We start from the raw sequence: 22,112 nt of genomic DNA, 5'->3' as shown, positions 1-22,112 counted from the left end.
GAGTGCTGGATCAGCCCCCCATTGAGACACACAGTCCAGAGCAGAGGTCCAGCACAGTGTCTCATCCTGGAGCCCATTATATCCACAGGGCATCCAACTGACCTTTAATGGCACAAGCCAGCTGCTTAATGAATTAACATTTAGATCACCGGATCTTTAAAAACAGGTTTTCCTAAGAACATTAATAGAAAAGAAAAACATACTGTATAACGAACATAAGAACAGTGAATCTCAGTCACTGTTCAAAGTCCTAATGACTTTATGTTTTCATTCTACTATAATCACCTATTGACTTAATCAATCATTTACTGTCTTCAATCATCTTAATTATTGCTGTCTATGTCTTTAGTTATCAAGTGGTTTGGTTTCCATACGGAACCTGCAGGCCTGTGGCTCTCTGGGAGTAGGAGAGAGGATCACAGCAGCACAGCTAAACACAGTAAAGAGGTCACCACAGGACCCGCAGTCTGAGATTGTAGCTCAGGGCTGAACATGCAGGGTTTATTCCGTTTGAGGTGCTGGTTGTATCTGAGACACTCACCACATGCATTAGTGATTTTTTTAAACAAGGCAGCAGCAGAAACTGTATAATACAGAACTGAGATCATAGTCTATCGTGTTTAAAAACACCTGCAAAATACTCGCAGAATCATCCTGTCTCCTCCAGCTCTCTCTCTAGTGTGGCTTCTACAGGAAACGCACTCCTGAAGACTGAGGAAGCTGTATCTGTGTCTGCTTGTGTTAACAGAGTGTTTTCAAAGTGAGTCCTGCGTACCGAAATTACGCTGGAAACACAATGGCTCACAGCCGCTGTCAATAGTATTCTGACAATTCTGTTTCTGTTGTGTCACAATGTGTTAAAATACAGTAAGAAATCAGGAATGATACTGCAGTGAGCGGCCCTACAGTCACATTTAGCAGATTGATCATGGCAGGGAACTGACTGGAGACAGGAGTCGTCTTAGTTTTAATAGCAGGGGTTTATTGCCCTTTAGTTTACAGCGCTGTTCTGCTCCCATAGCAGCACATGTGGTGAAACAGAAAGGGGAAATGGGGGACCCTCCTTATACAGTACAGGTCAATGCAGACAGGGTCACAGTCAGGGTCAAGGGTGAGAGGGAAGAGGGACAATCCTGTCACGGAAGCCAGGTTGGTCTCCCATGGAGAGTGGTGTTTTAGACCCTATGGGAGGTGGCGATTACGGAAAACGGACCATAGACGGGGTTCAGGGTAGACACACGGGGTTTATTGGTGCTCACAGTGAAGTAGGGAAGTTCGTGCAGACGTGCGGGGAAAATCTGTAGGCAAACATATCCAAGAAAGTCCAAAGGGAAGTCAGGAAGCAGTCCATAAGTCCATAGCTGGGAGATCCATCAGGAGATGCAGACAAACAGGAACACAGACGAGAAGACAAAAATCCAGGGAATACGGGGCTCAGTGGGTCAGGGAGCATTACCAGGCCTGTGCCCTCGGGCCACGGATGTGGGGCGACCTGGTACTGGGCGGGCCATCAAGCTACAGTTTACTAAAGCTGAGCCCTGAAGGCAGGAAGGAGTAAACTTAAATAAGGAAACTAAAACAAGGCACACCAGGAAATAATGCAGGTAATAATTCAAAGGATTAACGTAAGGAGGTTGGAGCGCCCTCTGGAGGAGAGGATGGTGACCGTGACTAGTACAGCACTGCTGCAATACTGTGAGCTGTTCAGTGGAAGACAGCACATTCGTCACTTTGTATCAGTGCTGTGCAGTTTAGACTGAATTGGCTGTTCACGTATTAAAGGAATTTCATGCAAAGATTTTGAAAAGAAACTTTTTCAGAAAGAGACACTTTTCTTCTGCAGTGAGGATGATGTGTTAGGTTTCTGGGAAAACAGCTAGAGATGTCATCCCTGCACTGCGACAAGCTCAGTCTTTTTACAGAGTCTTTGTGCCTGAAGGAATGTACAGGTGAACAGAGTGACAAAAGTGTGTGGAGGGCAGCAGGTTCTGAGGGTATATTGACTTTCAGTATTTATGTAATGGCCAGTGTCCTTGTCAGAGTGTTTGAAGTGTTTTTGTTTCTTCTGGTGTCTCAGTCAGGGGTTCTCAGTGAGAATGGTGTGGGACACAGGTTACAACACCAGACACAGGACAGGACTCGGGACGGTGGCAGGATTTGGACAGGACAGGGGAGAATTTGCACCACTGGGTGCAGGAAAGGACTCGAAGAGCAGAGGGGGCTCTACAGAGAGCATCAGAGGAAGGCTGAGGCATCGTCTCCCTCCTCCTACCCTGTACGTGTTGCAGAGAGACAGGGTAGGGGGAGCATAATGGGACATGTTGTTTAAGATGGGTGGGACTGAAGGACAATATCTTTTCCTTCGGTGTAGTGGAAAGGGGCACACCAGGATACTGGACTGTGGCCGTCTGGAGAATGCTACTGGATTTTTCCTGCATATCAGGGTCACTATACATTTGTGATACCCCCATATCTGTGACACAGCTTGTAGTTTTCAAAATATAAAATATAAATAATAAAAAATATAAAATAGGTGAAACTACACTATAGAAATCAATCTGATAAAAACTGTGGGCTTGGCCTCAGCGTTTGTGAAGCTACAGTAAAAAACATGTGGGCACTACAATACCCAAATAGAAAATGGTACAACTGGGGGCTGAAACTGACAGAATACCTTTGTGATCAAATCAATAATCTAACACGACTTGTTTTTTCTGATAGAATAACGTCCAGAATTCTTGTTAAAATATTTGTATTATTTTTTATTAAATCAAAAACAGCATTCAAAAACTGAAAAAAGAGCAAAATATCCTATTCCCCCTCCCACCCCTCAACAGTATTCCAGAACACAACATTGGAGCCCAGACAAGGATTTCTTGAGCTATCCATTTTATAATGGCATATAAGCAGTGCATTTAATCAATGCAACAGAAATTACTTGAAATGAGAGGCAGAAATGAAAAAGCAGTTTAAAAATCCTTCACCACAGAGAATGATAACTTTCTGTTATTCCTGCTGTAGTAGAAGTTCCAGTTCAAGAATCTGAGCCCAGCAGACAGTGTCAAGTCAGCCTCAGCCTTGTCTCTCCTGACTGTGGAACTGAAGTGAACAGCCCTGTGGAGCTGAACAGCCCCGTCTCTTTAACCACACCTCACTGGGGGCTCTTGTGATTCACAGCATGGTAAAACGAACAGTTTAACAAGTGCAGAGCCGAATATAAAATGCCTAACAGTGTAATACACAAAACGTGAGGTTATGAACTGCCTGTTTAAAGGGAATGGAAGCTGAATGAAACACGATGCTGCAGGTCTGCTGTGTCTGGAGTGCTGCTGTGGCTCAGGGGGTCACTTGTTCTGCTCATAGGGCTCATCGTATTCATTGTCACCCAGGAGTGAAGGTTCTGGGGAGACTCTTCCAGACAGGACTTTCCCTGCAAGAGACAGAAACACTCAGGTTCACAACTGCAGTATTAGGCTGAATCACTTTTCAGCTCAAATTACACAATTCTGGCTAAAGAAGAGTGATTCTCATTATCAGCTGCAGATCCTAAGAAACAGCTGTGTTATTACCTGGTACTGAGGTCTCATCTTCCTCTTGGACATCATCATAGCCCAGATCACCCTCAGCCAGATCCCCTGAAGAGAAGAGAGTCACCTGGAGAGTTACTGAGAAACTATCATAACTACACAGTATCACTCAGAACATACTATTGATCAATATGTTGATGAGTGTACACTAATGATCAACATCCTGACTTTACCACCAATCATTTTGTTGAGTAGACACATTATTGAACACAAAACCTACCTCATACACACTTCATGCTCTTTTAATTAAATATCTTTCTTTTCTCAAAATCATAAAGCAAATTATACTGAGTTTTGATTTATACATTTATAATCATTTAGAGGACACACAGTTTTCTGATCAACTCTGCACATGTTCTTGTTACATGTTACTCAAAAACCTGACTATACCTGGTAATGAGGTCTCTTCATCCTCCTTAACATCATCATAGCCCAGATCACCCTCAGTCAGAACCTCTGGAGAGAAGAGTCACCTGGAGAGTTACTGAGAAACTATCATCACTGTATCACTGAATACACACTACTGATCAATATCTTGACAATACACCACTGAACAATTTCCACAATCTAAACCATACACACTTTCATGTTCCTTTTAATTAAATTCCTTATCTATCCCAAAATCAGTATGAAGTAAATGACAGTGACTTCTGTTTTATATAATCATAGTTCCTTAGAGAATACTGTATACTGCCTAATGATCAGCTCTGCAGATGTTCAGAAACAGCTGTGACTCTACCTGGAACTGAGGTCTCTCCATCTTCCTTCACATCATCATAGTCCAGAACATCCCCAGACAGACTCCCTGGAGAGATGAGACTCAATCAACTGTATCCGCAAGCAGTGGCCAAAATCTGCACAATGCGTGTATTTCAACTCATATAAGGTTTCATATCCAGCTTCAATAATAAACCCCTGTTGTTGGATATGTAGTTTTGAGGTATTCTTGATCTTTAGTACGTTGGGATGGATAGTTTGCAAGAGATACTTTGCACAGGATGACAGAGGCACCCTAATTTAGTAAAACCAATAGAATCGACCATCAAGACTTTCGGAAGTAAGTGTCACGATCGTAATCCCTCCTCTTAAGAGTGCTCAGCCCTTTCGTATTTTAGTTGATTATGTGCACCTGCCCCCTGTTTTGTCTCCTTATTTAAGCCTGGCCCTCTCACTATTCCCGGCTCTGCATTGGAAGACAGACGCCCAGAAGCCCACCTACCAGCGGGTCCTGGAGAGACCAGACAGCATAGGCTTCATCATGGCATCCTGACGTGCTGAGTCTGGCTCTCGGAGCACCTGGCCTCATTACTGTTTTTATCCTCCTGATTCCCTGTCCCTGTTCCGGATCCCGTTTAATATGTTCCGGTTTTAATATTTTCGGATTGGATCTCCTGGACCCTTGACTATGCCCCAGTTTCCCCTTTGGACTATCTTAGGACTTGTTCGTCTGTGCCACACCCCTGAAGAGCAGATTAAAGCCGTCACACTCCCCTGTCGGTCATCCCGTCCTGCTCCTGCTGTGTTTCCCTTGAAGTCTTATTCCAGTCACTTCCGGATTATACCGTCTGCATAGGGTCCACAATACGCACTACTCAGGAGTCATGACCTGCTCCCGTGACTGTAGGAGGAACCTTGAATACCTGAGGTGCAAACCTCAGAAGATCATGTGAACTCCACACAGAAGGCACATTCAAATTGCAATTACTCAGCAGTTGTGCCCTTGCTAAATCTTCCTTATTCATCTACAAACTAGCAACAAAATGCTCCCAGATATGAATGGTACAATAATTACACTCACTTCAGACCCCAGCCTGTCTTACCTGGAGTTTTACTGTCCTCATCTGCCACATCATCATAGTCCAGCCCTCCAGAGAGATCACTCCCTACAGCACAGAGATCAGACAAGACAGTCACTCCAGCTGCTGAGAGACTCCTCTCCTCACTAGACTCCTTCTACTCTAATAGGAATAATGTTTGCACAACTGATACCAGCTTTGGGAAAAAGACAGTGACGAAGCAAATCGGCAGCAAACCTTTTCTGTACTGGCTGTACTGTCCCTGCTGGTACAGCTTGTAGTTGATTTCCTCATATAGAGCATCCTGGTAGGGTAAGGAGGTCATTTCCAACTGAGCAATCTCTGATTGGAGATGAAAAACAGACCCATTATTGTCAGGACAAATGTCATTCATTGACTGGTTAGTGTCAGAATGAACAGGGAAATTCCTCATTCTCACTAACCAGAAAAAAAGTTACAAACTGAAACAAAAATGAATTGTTGCACTCATGCAATGTACAGAACCTGCAGTACTCCACAGTGAAAGAACTGTAACACTGTGTGTCTTTCTGAATAAGGGCACCAGTCACCATTTCTTCACTTCATTGTCAGATCAGAGCCAGACCAGTACTGTGGATGTGAGATCAGACACCACTGACCTGCTCCTGATCAGCACTGCTGGGCTGTCAAACACAATACAGAGTCTGACTGGTAGAGACAGTGGGGAGACCAAGCTCACCTTTCTGAAGGGCTCTGTTCCTCTGTCTCTGCCCACAGGCCAGGGCTGCAGACACGAACAGCAGAGCTCCCAGGACGATGCAGACTGTCCACAGAGAGGACTGGCCTCCTGGAGCCTGAGGGGCTGGTCTGGGCTTTGGGGGATCTGAAGCCAAATGGAAAATATGCTGCTATTCTTTTTCCTAACATTATCCAAGTACAGTATAAAGTCTTTCTCAAAGACAATGATAGGATGCAATGGAGATATCAGTCACACAATGAAGCACTCAGTCAAACTTGAAACCATATGAAGCAAAATATGTGAAGATTTAAAACCCATCCAACCAAGGTACTACTTGCAAAATACTTTTAAAAGGATGGGGTTCAGACATGATTGAACTACAGGGCTCAGAAGTGTTTGAAAATCATCTATTCAAGATGCCACTAGCTCTCTCTCTGCACTCACCAGCACAGCGAACCCCTGCTCTCCTCCTGTGCTGGCAGTCGCTCTGCCCCAGTGCGGCGTGCTCACAGTCCCACAGGTGGAGTTCGCTGCCCCTGCAGGTCACCTCGTCCAGCCACACCGTCCCGTTCCCCTCCCCCCAGGAGGCCTCTGTCCCAGCACTCACTGCCTCCCCACAGCCCAGCTGCCTGCACACCACCTGGGCGTCCCGCAGGTCCCAGGAGTCATCGCACACCGTCCCCCAGGAGCCCCCGTACAGCACCTCCACCCGGCCAGAGCAGGCGCTGGGACCCCCGGACAGTTTTATCCTCTCTGGCTCTGGGTGCGACAGAAGTAAAAAGAGATTATAGAGAGATACTACTGATGATTTTAAGCAGAAGATTTGTTGCAAATTAAAACCAATTAAAAAATCAAGTTACTACTGTAGCAAACACGGTAGTTCTTATTCAAATTTTATAAAGTTTGATTTCAAATCCATTTTCAGCAGAGAGTTTCACTCATCTCTTTTCAATGTGTCAACTAAAGCAGAGGTTCCTATTCCTGGTCCTGGGGATCCCCACACTTGCTTAATTAAATCAGTGAATTCCAAATAGACCTGATAATGGGGTTTATTTGAACTTTCAGTGTTTTTACATCCTTAACCCAAGGAAGGACAACATTTTAACCACTGTTTTTCTTATCTTAAAATCTCCAAGCATTCTACGAAAATAAAACTGGTGAAGTTTCCAACCAGGTAACTTGTTGGTTCCATTAAAGGATTTAAGGCAAGAGCTCAGCAGCAGTGAAAACCAGCAGGTGTGTGTGTCGCTGGATCAGGATGGGGAACCTCTGAACGATAATATATGCGGCCGGTGCTGATCTGAAGGCTAGTTGCTGTGAGACTCCACATGATCAGGTGTCATTAGTGGGGCAAGTGTGTAGAGTACAGGGAGGTACTGATGGGATAGAAGACATCTTGAGCTGTGCAGGTGTAACAGGCTGTGATCTGGAGTAAAGTTTGCTGTTAAATTGAAAGTAATACCAGGTCCTTAAGCTAATGAAGAAGACAGACATACACTCTGTACTTACTTTCTAAGTGTAGATTCCTAATACATAAGTAGCTGCACTGATAAGCCTCTTGCTATGCTGTGTTGTACTACTGGATGTGATCAGGATAGAGCCTCTAGTTTCTCTAGTCCTGTTGTGTCCTAGTTACAGCACTCGCTGTGCAATCAGACTCACTGGCACAGGACACTCCTGCATCCTCTTTGTGGCGGCAGTCGCTCTGCCCCAGTGCGGCGTGCTCACAGTCCCACAGGTGGAGTTCGCTGCCCCTGCAGGTCACCTCGTCCAGCCACACCGTCCCGTTCCCCTCCCCCCAGGAGGCCTCTGTCCCAGCGCTCACTGCCTCCCCACAGCCCAGCTGCCTGCACACCACCTGGGCGTCCCGCAGGTCCCAGGAGTCATCGCACACCGTCCCCCAGGAGCCCCGGTACAGCACCTCCACCCGGCCAGAGCAGTTACTGACCCCTCCCACGAGCCGCAGCCTGTCTGTGTCTGCAGGGAGAAGGGGACTGAAGAATCAAGTCTGGGCAAACAAACAAAGCTCTCACATCATATTAAGGGAATTATTTTGCATGAGGAAGGCAAATTCCAAAACCATGCAGAGAACATACACTGGCATACCCTGCCAAAAACCTACTTGTTGGACTCAACCTATACAGCAAATTTATAAGGAGTGGCCCCCTTTTCAACTCGTGTTGTCCCCTGTCTAAAAGAAAAGTGTGTGAGCCTCAACATGACATGGCACATACCTGCTACCCAGCATACTAAAAAAGGGGTAAACAGAAGTCTCCCATCACCATGATGTTACCTGGACAGTGGGGCTGATCTGGGTCTTCAGTACAAGGTCTTGGGGTGGTGGGGGCTGGTTTATCTCTTTTACCTGTAGTAAATTTAATTAGGTATCTGTAAGTACACTCTAGTGAACCAGTAAAAGGAAATTAGAGTGGAATTTACCAGCATTTGTGGTCATTCTGAAAATGCTTTGAAAATCAGGGAGCAGTGAAAAGAGAAGTTAAATCTGTAAAACACTGTACCTGTGCAAATTAACCCTGCTACGTCTCTGTCAGTACAGCTGTTCTCTCCCCAAGGGGAATGGGGGCACTGCCACAGTGACACGTCATGCTTTTTACACTGAACATCATCAAGCCATTTAAGACCTGACCCATCGTCAGGGGTATAAAAGTCAATGAAATCCCCACAGTTCAGCTGGCGACATATCAGTGAAGCTGTGTGAGAGTCCATGAGGTTTTGACAGATGTTTCCCCAGGTGCCGTTGTAGAAGACCTCAGCTCTCCCAGCGCACTCAAACTGCTTGCTCACCAGCCTCAGCTGCTTGAACTCTGGGGAGAGAGACAGTTAAATACATTGGTAATTAACAGTGCATTAACAAATTATTAATTTGGAAGAAGCTTTCATCCAAACAGCTTTATTCAAATAAAAATTAAAAATCAGTTGAATGTTATGTAGCTGGCTTTCTGTATTTGTGTTGGACAAAGTTAAAATTTAACTTTAAGTTACATTTTTTCTATATTCTCACAAATTCATAAACAGGATTCTGCTTCCACACTGTGTATCATAGTTTCCCTAGTGATCATTAAGTAAACTTTCTTCTCAGGAGATTAATATTGATTAAACAAATTTCTTTGGTTATAAGAAATTAAATCACACCTGAGCACACTATGGTCACGTCCTCCTTGTGTCCGCAGTCGTGCTGACCCCAGGGTCTGGAGGGACACTCCCACAGAGACGACTCGTTCCCCAGACAGCCCACCTCGTCCAGCCAGATGGGTCCGGCGCCCTGGCTGAAGGACACTGGCGCTGGGGCGCGGACGGCCGTCCCACACTGGAGCTGCCTGCACACCACCTGAGAGTCCGCCAGGTCCCAGGAGTCATCGCACACCGTCCCCCAGGAGCCCCGGTGATACACCTCCAGCCGCCCAGCACAGGGGCTCTCCGCCCCGGACAGCCGGAGGAGCCCGTGTTCTGTGGGAGAGGAAAACAGCAGGAACTCTGCTCACTCTTGTGTGTTTGAGCTCTTTCACCGAGACACAGAGAAGAAACGACAGGATCTCTCTTGGGAAGGAAGAACAGTTAGAGACCTCTTTCACTTTCTAAACAACAACAGCAATGATTGTATTTAACAATCGACAACACTAAAAATTGTTCATAAATTCACGTTTAAGTTTGGCAGTAAAGGAGCTGGACCATAAGCTACATGTTTTCTTATTCGGGAAACATTTTTCTTCTGGGGAAAAAAATAATAATTAAGACCCTTTTTTGCAATTACTCCACTTTTAAAGTATTTTGTATTTTCAATAGGAGGTAAAATATAATGCAATTCAAAAAATTTAACAACGTTTCAAATTCTAGCTCAAAAGTCAACATGAATAAAGAGAATTTGGGTTTTTTCTTTTGTGAAACTGATTTCTAGTTCACCAAGCTGCAGCGTGTGTTTCGGGCAGGCGTGTTGTCCTGCAGACGGACTCACTCTCACAGAGCACTCCCACGTCACTCGCGGAGCTACAGCTGACCGGCTGTGGGCGGCTGCAGTTCCCCAGGTGAGTCTCGTTCCCGGAGCACAAGACGCCCGAGAAGCACACGTCACTGCGGCCCGGCCCGTAGCGAGAGGAGCTGGAGGTCTCTAGAGCCGAACCGCAGCCCAGTTGTCTGCAGAGCACCGAGGCGGCAGAGTCTGTCCAGGACGAGTCCAGCAGTCGCCCCCACTTGCCGCTGGAGAAGACTTCCACCCGCCCGTCACAGCGCCCGGCTCCTCCCACCAGCCTGACCCCTCCCGCCGCTCCTGGCAGAGTCAGACAGTACAGGAGACAGACAGGAGTTTAACAGTGAAAAAGAGCCGTATCTAAATACTGTGGGAGGTTTAATCACTTCAGAATCAGAACATTAACAAGAGATCAGCTCTGTTTTCAGCACTCTTTCTTTATAATTGCAAATGCAAATAACCATTAATTACTACTAATAATGTATGCAAATCAGTAATAATTTTGTAATAATAAATTGTTATTATTAATCATATGCTCATGTAATCTGCATACATTATTCATGCATTAATCATAAAAGCATATAATAAATAAGAATATTGGACATCGAATGTCAGTAATGTAAATACAAATATCCATTACTAACTGATATAATTATTTAGGTATGCATATTCCAAATGTATCACAATTTATTATTAATAGTAGTATCCTAATTTCGAAACCCATTGTCAGATTCACTAAATGTACACTTTCACAGAAACAAACTAATTGTCATTGCTCATTGTAATAAAATGGTAATCTAAGTTCCCATAATGCATGAATTTCAACATGATAATGTTATACTTTATATTAATGAATTGAACAATTCCAAAGTTAGTACTTTATACAAACCTGAACTAATCAGTATTTCATACCTCACCGTGGAATTTCATTCTCATGAACCTTAAATACAAATGGCCTGTTACAGTCTGGGAGAGAACAGGACTCACCAGAGCAGACGACTCCCACATCTCTGCTGTGACTGCAGGAGCTGTGAGCCCATGGAGAGATGGGACAGTGTCTTAGCTCAGTCTCGGTGCCCTCACAGTCGAACACATCGGTCCACGTGGAGCCACTGCCCTGTCCGAATCTGGCCGGGCCCAGGACTGCTTCAGCATAGCCGCATTTCAGCTGCTGACAGAGGACTGTGGCGTCCCGGAGGTCCCAGCCCTGATCGCAGACTGTCCCCCACTGACCCCCCAACTTCATCTCCACTCTGCCAGAGCACCGGTCAGGACCGCTGGCCAGCCTGAAGTCAGTGTAGCCTGGACACAGGACACAAGACACAAGACAGGACATGGGACACGGGACATAAACACAGGACACAGGACACGGGATTTGGGACACAGGCCACAGGACAGGGCAATGCGTGGAGATAAGAGAGAACAAGGTTTATCATCCATTGATAATACTAGGTAAGCAATATTTTGTTGGTGTTCATATTCATGTGAAAAAAATCATACACGTATAATATTGAAATATGATTTTTTTATTTTGCATGACTTCATATTCTCAGACAAATAATTACTAAAAATTGGGACTTAGAAAGGTGATTTATTTTAATAGAAAGAGTTTCCTTTCAAATTTGCAACAGTAATATAGTACTTCAAATATTAAGTAAAACTTAGCTGTTTTAGTTCTCTGACTTTTGAGATTCGTCTAAAACCTTTAAGACTGATTTTGATATGTTAGGAAGTAAGATATTGTGAGTTTCTTACCATAACAGACAATGGAGATGTCATCCGCATGTGTGCAGTTGTGCTGCTCTCTCTTCAGGACTGGACAGTGGGCCAGTTTCTCCTCATCACCCCGACACTGGATCTCATCTGCCCAGACGGGCCCAGTCCCCTGTGCTGAAGAGGCTCCTCCCAGCACAGCCCTGGAGACTCCACATCCCAGTTCTCTACAGACCACGTCCGCGTCTCTGGAGTCCACAGACTGAGAGCACACTGACCTCCAGCTGCCTCCTCGATTCACCTCTAATCTTCCCTGGCATGTCTCTCCAGAGAGCCGGGCTGTGTCTTCTAACATAAAGACAGCTCATTTTATTGAACTTTAAAGCATATTAATAGTCAAGAAAATGAAATGGAGACCTTCTTAACCAAAGAGTTAAATGACTTTCCTGAATGTTAACACAAAACAAATTGTAATTTCTATCCTGGATTAAACAATTACTACAAACAAAATGGGAATTATAAAAATAAAACACTCTTCATAATTCCCTTTTTCCCTGATATTTTTCAAATTTGAGTTTTTAGAGGCTGTTCTACAAGAGTCTCCAACACCAATCCCTTCTGAGATGTCGGGTACATTTGCTTGGTTGTATAACAGGTTTCATGCTTTGACTGCACTCCTTGTAATTCCTTCTTAATAGTTTACAGCGTCATTTTAATTATACTAGAAAATAAACGTCAGCTCTATTTTGTAAATCTAATTACTATTACTTTTACAATATAATTGATTTATCATTAGTCCTTATTTATACACAGTTGGGCAATTGTATCAATAATAAATACATCGGTGAAGGATTCATAAAAATATAACAGATTTAAGGTCACTGATAATAACAGGTCACACTGTGTTATAGATTTTATACTTTTTAAGTTAGTAGCACCTATTATGGCCAGCAGCCATATCACCCTGCAACACATGGTAACACACTGATGCTAAGCAGGTGTGAGCCTGGTCAGTACCTGGATGGGAGACCTCCTGGGGAAAACTAAGGTTGCTGCTGGAAGAGGTGTTAGTGGGGCCAGCAGGGGGTGCTCACCCTGCGGTCCATGTGGGTCCTAATGCCCCAGTATAGTGACGGGGACACTATACTGTAAAAAGGTGCTGTCCTTTGGATGAGATGGAAAATTGAGGTCCTGATTCTGTGGTCATTAAATATTCCAGGGCTTTTCTGGAAAGAGTAGTGGTATAACCCCAGTGTCCTGGCCAAATTTCCCATTGGCTCTTACCAATCATGGCCTCCTAATAATCCCCATCTATGAATTGGCTTCATTACTCTGTTCTCCTCCCCACTGATAGCTAATGTTTGGTGAGCATTCTGGTGCACTATGGCTGCTGTTGCATCATCCAGGTTGATGCTGCACATTGATAGAGGAGAGTTCCCATTACCTGTAAAGCACTTTGAGTGGAGTGTCCAGAAACGTGCTATATAAGTGTAAGCAATTATTAGTTATTCTTATGGACAAACACAACACATACAGTACATACTGGCCTACACAAACACAAATCTCACCTGATTCCAAAATCCAATGTTAAGGTTGAAACAAACCAAATGTGTGAATGAAGGAAAAAGGACACATCAGTATACATTGCCTTTCCTGACACCCACAGACACTCAGTTATATGAAGTTCACACTTGTAACTAATGTATCGGTGTTGTGTGTAATTGTTTGTGTCTCACTGGCCTGTACAATGTGATCTCTGTTTGAATCACCTCAGCATCCACACGACAGAGTCTCCACCACCAAGGCTCTGTGTATCATCTTGTCTGATGTCACTGGTCTTGGGTTAATTGAATGACTGGATCACAGGATTTAAAGTGTGAGCACTTGTGGGAATGGAGGTAGATTGAAGGATGTTTGGAAGAAGCTACAGTGTGAAGAATCTTGTATATTCTGTAGTAGGTATTCTCTCTGCTACAGTTACAAGCATGTACACTGATGTCCACATAGTTAAATTCAAAATAAACATATCCTATTCTTATCTTCATGGAAAAGAGTCCATTAATTATTCTTACCTGAACATTTCACTCTAATGTCTTTGTCATGAGTGCAAGACTTTGAATCTGATGGACAGTCTAGCAGAGATGACTCTGTTCCACTGCAGCGAACTCCATGCAGAGAGATGGGCTTTGACTTACCAGGGGAATAATAAGCACCGATAAAAGTTCCACAGTTCAGCTGATCACACACAACTTCACCATTTTTGTAATACCAGTCTGAGTCACAATATGTCCCCCACTGTCCATTCTTAAAAATCTCCACCCTTCCATCACAGCGATTTCCAAATCCAACCAGCCTCAGATCCTCACATCCTGAGAAGGGAAACACAAGAGTTACTGAAGGAAACAGAAGAAATAAAGGGGTGAGAGGTGCAGGACTGTTCTAGTTGATTTGGTGGAACCTGGTAAACCTTCTCTCTTTTAAAGGTGTTCTCAGTCAGAGGGAATCAAACCCTCGCTCTCCTGTCTGGTTCCTTGGCCCTGGTCTGGTCTCTACTGTCATGCAGCAGTACTGCTCCTGGGAAAACCACTCCTTGGAATTTTCCACCTATGGAATTGCTGCTCTTGTTGACACTCATATTGCTCTTCTCTCAACCATTCACTCTCCCAGCCATATTCTACTGCCATTACATTATTATTCTCCATTATTTTCTCAGCACCGTTACTGTTCTTAATTCATTGCAAAAAGAAAAAAAATCATTAAAATAAATATGAGACATGTAATTACTGATATTTCTCATAACATTTAATACACACATTTATGTTGTGATATAAAACAAATGTTCCTGGACTCAATTAAATAACTTGTGTGTATCCCGAAAATATAGGGAATGAATAGCAAACAAATTAGGTATTCAAATTAGACAAAGACATTTGTAACATAAAAAAAAACAATTAAGCTGTCATATAAGTTCCTATAGATTCTAAATCCATGTTTTTCCACAGAAAATTATATTTTATATCACACCCTTGACTGCACTGTGAGAGTCTATAATCAGTTTGGATGTGTGTCACATATAAAGCAGCAGCTCAGCTGCTATTGGGTTTACACAGCCTGGGTATCCTAACCCCTGTCGATCATTTATAACTTCCCTGTGAGTTAGACAACAGAGTGATCTTCTCCCCTTGTCCTGGGGCTTTGGGGATATAGAGTACTGCCCAGGCACTAGACTGAATTAAAAATACTGACAGACAATGTCAGTATCAGACTGCCGAAACTGAGCATTTCAACACCTGCACAATTACTTTAGGAACTACCAAATTTCAATAATCTTTCCATAACATAGACAATACTACTGTATCAGTGTAATATAGATTGAGCAGGTACAGTAGTTTAACTTCAGGCTGATGTTCAGAATACAGGCCACATCTCCTGACTTTACACTCAGAGTAATGCTTTCAAATGACATGGAAATTAGCAGGAACTGTGGCATTGCTTGGCCAAATTGTTTAGTCCTGTATCTGCTAAATAGAGTGGGGGAATTGAAGTTGAATCCAATTTCTTTTACATTTGTAGCATTCATAAACATTACTCGAATCAGGTTTGAGTATGTAAATAACATAAAAGCCGGAAAAAAAAATCCAAAACAAATGACCTTGTAGTTATGCAGTTTTTTTTCCAGTTAAAGCCTTTTTCATGCACTGCAAAGATGAAAAACCACAGGTAAGAAAGGCAGCAGTTTATCAGTGACAAGCTCCTGAAGTCTGATGTGGACTTATTTTAAAAATTAATCTGTTTATCAGAATTCAAATTTAATTCTGTTAAAATTAGTTAAGATTAATTTTCTTTTAAAAATTATTTTTAGAAGGTGTGCTTAATATCTAAGAAAACCTTCAATAATTTAAACGTTCAGAGGGATGTAGATGGCTTTACAAAAGAACTTCATAAACAGAAGTGGCACACAGAGTTCACAGTTCAAGAAAATTGTGTTCAAATTTTTAAATGCCAAGGCCTGAATGAAAGGAAATTTCAAATCTCTAAATAATGTAATAAAATACAATAAGTGTGATTTCATCTACTCCCAGGACACTCCCAGATCATGTGATTTTTGAAAACTAATGACACTAATGGATAATAACAGAACAATACTCACCAGAACAGATGATGGAGACATCATCCGCATGTGTACAGTTGTGTTGCTCTCTCTTCAGGACTGGACAATAGGCCAGTTTCACCTCATCACCCCGACACTGGATCTCATCTGCCCAGACGGGCCCAGTCCCCTGTCCTGAAGAGGCTCCTCCCAGCACAGCCCTGGAGACTCCACAGCCCAGTTCTCTACAGACCACGTCCGCGTCTCTGGAGTCCACAGACTGAGAGCACACTGACCTCCAGCTACCTCTTCGATTCACCTCTAATCTTCCTTGACTTTGGGTGCCTATGAGCCGTGTAGTGTCCCCTATTAGAATATAATTCACCCCATTAATAAATATAAGCAATAATAGTAATATAGTAATAATAATTTATGAATCTACTGTTTTGAAAAAACTATTTGTACATGGTCTCATCATTCTTTTTTTCTGATCAGGATTATGATAGCAATGTTTAAAAGCTGAGTGTGCTGTGGGTCCATGGGGTGTTCAGAATAGGAACAATCATTGCAGTTTATTTCTGCTCATTTCTGGTTCATCTTCATTTTTTTTGTCTTGTCAAGTCTCTCAAAAATACTCTGCTACAAGTACTTCTACTACAGTGAATATTACTACTAATAATAGCGCATAAATCCATATGGCAATTGAGACAGAAACACTTTAAGAAATTTATTTAGTGTTTTCTTCAAAGCCTTTAAACTTTTTTATTGGAGTATCATTGCATCTCAGGTCAGAAATTGAAACCAAAGAGCCATCTACCTATCTAGCTAAACTGTATATCTATCATGGATAAGGATGCATATGGAGCATTAATGCTGTTGTACTTTTTAATCATATAATGCATTTTAATATATACTGTTAATGTAAAAAAACAATTGCCTCTAATGGGAATATGTACAGTATTTCATAAACAGCACAGAGAGAAGAAACAGTGTTTATTAATTTATTATTGGTTTTTTTTGGACAAAATGTGAATATAAAGATTTGTTTTGTTTTAAAATCACATTAAGGCACATACTGTATATATACATGTCAAGGATTCCTACCTGAACATTTCACTCGAATGTCGTTTTCATGAGAACATGACGTTAAGAAAAAATTAAAGAAGGTTGTCAGTGAATTCTCTGGACAGTCCAGCAGACTTGACTCTGTTCCACTGCACTGAACCTCATTCAGCACGATGGGCAGAGATGACCCTGGGGCATGATAAAAACGTTCATAAGTCCCACAGTTCAGCTGATTACACACAACTTTACCATTTTCATCATGCCAGGATGAAGCACAAACTGTCCCCCATTGTCCGTTCTTAAAAACCTCCACTCTTCCATCACAATGATTTCCAAAATCCACCAGCCTCAGATCCTCACATCCTGAAAAGAGTAAAATAGGATGTTAGAAAAACCAAAAAAATGCAAGCAATTTGAGCAGTGCTGCATTGTTATTTCATGGAATGGCAGACAAGCTGTGGACATCAAGATTTTTTTATGGTTTCAACATTTATGCCTTGTCATATTTTCAGTGAAGAAAAGTACATGAATATTTACTAGATCTAGATTTTGATGTATACTGTATATATTTTGTATGTATTTATGAAAGTATGTACAGTATATATTAAAGCATGTACAGTATATACAGTATTTGTATGTACTGTATATATTAAAGTGTCTTGCAGTGGCAAGTTATCATACATTTAAATAAGTTTAAATTTACAAATCAACATAGACATGGAAAATTAACTTTCTAGAACAGTATTGTTGTACTTGTTGTAGATTATAGATTGTGCACTGGACTTTATCAGAACATGAAAGCAACATAATCAGGAGCTAAAAACGTTAACAGGAGCCCCTGCTAGTTTAAGTCTTGTAATATAAAGCAACACTGTTTCCAAAACAAAGTAAACCTTACTGAGAAAGAACAACAAACACATTCTCACTGCTGTGTTAATGTCTGCAGTATAACCAGAAATTAAACTCAGAACTTGACAGATATTCTGTAGAAGTAACAGAGTTACTCTTCATAGCCCAGGAAGATACTAATGGTTTTATTTAAGGTTCAGGAGGAGATCAAATTCTAATCTTGCACTTCTGTTTGTATACACAAAAATATTCCCAGGCTGCCCACATCTCTGCACACATCTTATCTATCACCCCTCCCTCCAACCCAACTTCGCCCATCCAGCTGCCTCCCAGATTCATTCTTCGAGTTGTGACAGCACTTGTGTGGAATTAGATTTTTGAATGTAGCTGTCTTCTGTGAAGACGTGCAGGATGTTGCATGCAGGTAGTAAAAACAAACTGTAATTACAAAATGGGAAATAATGAACAGGGCTATTAATGAAAAAGACTTAGGTGTTTATGTTGACATCATTTACATCTTCTAGACAAGGTGGGAAAGCAACTGAAAAGGCAAAAACCAAAGTTAACAGCATAGCATTAAAATCAAGGGAAGTTAAGTTAAAATAATGTCTAATAATGTCACCTTTAGAATTTTGTGGACAAGTTTTGTCAACACATTAAAGAAAAGATAGCGCTGCTCTTAAAGCAGCTCAGAGATGAGCAGGTTCCATGATGCAGGCCCCCTACAAAGAGCACAGACAATGAAACCCATCGTTATCGAAACTGCATTTGTGCTCCATTTGAGCTGCTTTGTGTCATTGAAAGTAGTGTTTGCACTGTCTTCATTTCGAGATACTGTATACTGCCTTAGTTTTTCAGGGGTGTGACATCCCCCCTTCAATGGCGCAGGAAAACTGAACTGGTGTTCTTCTTTAATGCAGCATTACTGCCAGTTCTTGCCATTGAAAGTAGCGTCTGAGCTGCTTTTGTTCCCGAGTAGTAGCTCCCAATTTTTCAGGTAATCCAGTGACTATGCAATGCAAACTTGATCGGTAGGAGCACAGTCTGGGAAGTTCATACACGGGATTACTGAAAGCACGGATAACAATATTTGCCATTTAATTTCTGTTTTTGTCTCGGGGGTCTGGTGGGGTAGAGATTTTGCCTTTAACACCCTTATTTTCTGTGCATGTGTGTGCATGTGAAGAGTAAAATTAAATTTGTCACCAATAATATCATACTGTAATCACAAGAGTTGCCGTTTAGCCTTCAAAAGCAAACAAAAGCAAATGGCTGTATTTTCATTAAGAAGACTTTAGCTGCCATTTCATAATACTGTGTCAATAGTTTTTAAAACTGAAGAAGCAGTAGAATAAAGTTTGTCAGTGTCCATTTTAAATAAATAGGCAATTCAAAGAACATTTAAAGTTTCAACTCATCTTTCAGGCGACATGCTTTAAAAAATGTAGAACGAGCAACTTTCTGCATTAAAGACCATTTCTGCATTCAATTGTGGTACAATTTATTTATGCAAAGCAAATAAACAAACATGGAAACATACCAGGGAATTGGATTGTATGTTTTGTTACCATCACAATGTACTAAGTTGACATACTGTAAGCAGTTAATAACAAGTCATCAAAACAGCACTGGAAACGCTACTGTATCACACATCCAGTAATATTTGAAAATATCTTTTTATTTTTGAAACATTGTATGAAGACAATATTGTATTTGAATTGGAATGTTTTTGTAATTACACATTCAGTAACCCATCCATTTTAATCCATCCACACACTCACACCAGGGCCAGCTTTTCCAGAAGCCTATTAACCTACCAGTATGTTTTTTTGGGGAATGTGGGAAGAAAGCGGACCGTCTAGAGGAAGTCCATGCGAAAATTCCACACAGACATCACCCCCAGGAATTAAATCCAGGGGTAAACTTTCTTATATTCTTATGCTCTATTTTATTCACACCACTGTTGCTCTACTCTTACTGTAGTTCTAAGCAAGAAGATGTACATTTGAAATATAAACATATATTTAAATATAAAAGGTATTAGTCTTTTTATATTTTAATACCTTTTTAATATAAAAAAGTATTTTGTCATGCACTTCGTCTACTGACTAAATTCAACAAAAGCTGTGTTACCCAGCAAATAGAAAAACAACTGCAGATGTATTAAATTGAAAAAAGGCTATTTGAAAATAAAAAGACAAAAAGAATGTCAAGCACATGCCACTAAATTCTAAATGATTTTATTAAACAGCAAATTCACATGTTTTCTTTCACATTCTCAGCTTTGCTGAGAATCACACTGGGCAGTGTACTATCCTATTATACTGTGTTTACTAATGTATAATGCTATGTATTATGCTATACAATGCAAATAGGATTGTCTACTATCCTATCTTATACTATTTAAATCTGGAAACGGCCTGAATTAAATATAATAAAGACAATCTCAGCATCAGCCTCCAGCAGATGGACAACTGGGAATTGGCAAATTTCAATAATCTTTCTATAACGTACTGTATCTTCTTCTGTATTTTTAAGCAAACATTAATCATATCCTTGTAAATAAAATGATGCATTGCCCAGCTTAAGGTATGGAATAGGAAAAAGCTATGAAAGAAAAAAATAATGAAAAATGTTTAACATCAAATGAAATCATGAGAGAAAATGGAGTGCTGAAGAGAGAAAAGTCTGTCATTTCTGAAACCCAAAGCCAGAAGGCTGTTTTGTTTCTGTATGTAGTAGTAAAAATAAAATCATAGAAACCCCCCAAAAAAAAACTTCACAGCTGAGGGTAATCACCGGAGAACAGGTGCTAACAGGACTGTGATTTATCAGAAAATAAAGCAGGTATAAGATAGGTATCGTGCTCCCATCAAACATATATCAGATGAACTCAAGTCAATCATTCTACATCTCTAAATTTTCTGTCACAGACAAATACATTTAGACTAAAAGAAAGTGAATTTTCAAGTTCCCAACTGTCTGAAAAAATGAAATTGTTTCATGAATAAAGATGCCATCAAATTCTTTTAACAATTTTAAGAAGGAAAAATGTTCTTATAGTAGCCTTCTGACGCTAACTGAAGCAGTAGTACCACCGGCAGTATAGTAGTTGTAGCAGAATTTTAAATTTTAGGATCGCTCAAAACATATTTTTCTACTAGTACTGTAGTACCTTCAAAATTGAATAAAAACATGTTGAGTTAAGAAATAAGTAAGAAAATTGCCCTGCCTCAATTGTCATAAGTAATTTAAAATATTTAGACATTGCTAACATAAGAAACTTTTTAATTTAATACTTGAGAAATACTGGGATTATCTAAAATATCTTTCAGTTCTTATCATATTAAATTTGTCACTGTCAGCCCTGGTCACCATCATAACTGAGGAGTGACTGCTTTCACACACTGATCCAGTACCACACTGAAGGACTGCAACAGCAATCAAGAAACAATTAGGGATAAATGAACCAAAACTCACCTGCTAACAGAAACAGGATCAGGTCAATGAGGAAAATAAGTGGAATCCTAAGGATTGTTTCCATCCTTGTCTGGGTCCTTGAGTGAAATCAACAATGTGCACCGATCTCGTCCCGGGCTTTCGCATAAACGAACACCCTACATCACTCCTGCCACAAAGTCACATCCTCGCACCTGAGCCCACCAATCACAGACACACGCACCTTCTATAGGCAGAGAGGTGGAGCCCCACAGTTAGGGAGATGACCAATAGGAACCCCTGATTTCAGATCGATCCATTTATAGCGAAGATATTTCACATTATTTGCAAAAACGTCTTGAGCAGAGAAGCTGCACTCTTGCAGAGTCTTTGAAGTATTTTTTTTTTGCCAAAGAAAAGATTATATGCCTTCATAAATTAATCAAGATATCAAAAATCAACATCCTGTTGAAGCAAATTATTTACAAAGCCAAAACTTTAAATTACAGCTCAAGTCTAGGTACCTGTAGTAAAGGGGAAATTTCATTCTATTGCGTCCTTCTGTACATGATCTGCTGACCATAGCGATCTGCTGCAGAGTGATATAACTCTGACCAAATCCTGAGCAGCACTATTAGGAATCATAAACACAAGACAGCAGGTTTAATAGAGTCTCAAAACAATTGTGCAAAGCTGCTGTAATACAAGTCCACTCGTTGTCTCCAGAACTAAATATATCTTAAAGATATCATTTAAGTTGCAAATTATAAAAGAAAGACTGCAGTGCCATGAGCTATTGAAGTATGAAAGGAGTCTAATTGTTTTCAACACAGTGAACCCCTTCTTTCCAGTATTAATGTAGTGAAAATCA

The 22,112-nt window shown here is 41.3% G+C and overlaps 1 protein-coding gene across 1 annotated transcript; it reads right to left on the bottom strand.

The window, feature by feature from the left end:
* Positions 1-2,759: 2,759 nt before the first annotated feature.
* Positions 2,760-21,412, bottom strand: LOC148660012 (scavenger receptor cysteine-rich domain-containing protein DMBT1-like). Its single transcript, XM_088637596.1, has 17 exons — positions 21,284-21,412; positions 13,872-14,168; positions 11,842-12,147; positions 11,074-11,388; positions 10,075-10,386; positions 9,255-9,569; positions 8,621-8,926; positions 8,395-8,466; positions 7,764-8,078; positions 6,546-6,860; positions 6,102-6,245; positions 5,621-5,725; positions 5,408-5,470; positions 4,327-4,392; positions 3,978-4,043; positions 3,570-3,635; positions 2,760-3,430 (listed from the first exon to the last, which is right to left on the bottom strand). The coding sequence occupies exons 1-17, from the start codon at positions 21,345-21,347 to the stop codon at positions 3,345-3,347; spliced, it is 3,213 nt and encodes a 1,070-aa protein (XP_088493722.1). The 5' UTR covers positions 21,348-21,412; the 3' UTR covers positions 2,760-3,344.
* Between the last annotated feature and the right edge of the window lie 700 nt (positions 21,413-22,112).

Source organism: Lepisosteus platostomus, chromosome 6, assembly GCF_059453375.1.
Source record: "Lepisosteus platostomus isolate fLepPlt1 chromosome 6, fLepPlt1.hap1, whole genome shotgun sequence".
In the NCBI taxonomy this organism is placed as follows: Eukaryota; Metazoa; Chordata; class Actinopteri; order Semionotiformes; family Lepisosteidae; genus Lepisosteus; species Lepisosteus platostomus.
This window is presented reverse-complemented; position numbering and strand designations above follow the sequence as displayed.

Coding starts and splice junctions, on each gene's coding strand:
- LOC148660012 (XM_088637596.1), bottom strand. CDS start 21,347: ATGGAAACAATCCTTAGGATTCCACTTATTTTCCTCATTGACCTGATC. Junction 9,570..10,074: donor CGTGGGAGTGCTCTGTGAGA/GTGAGTCCGTCT, acceptor CCTCTCCCACAG/AACACGGGCTCCTCCGGCTG. Junction 8,079..8,394: donor AGATCAGCCCCACTGTCCAG/GTAACATCATGG, acceptor TTCTCCCTGCAG/ACACAGACAGGCTGCGGCTC.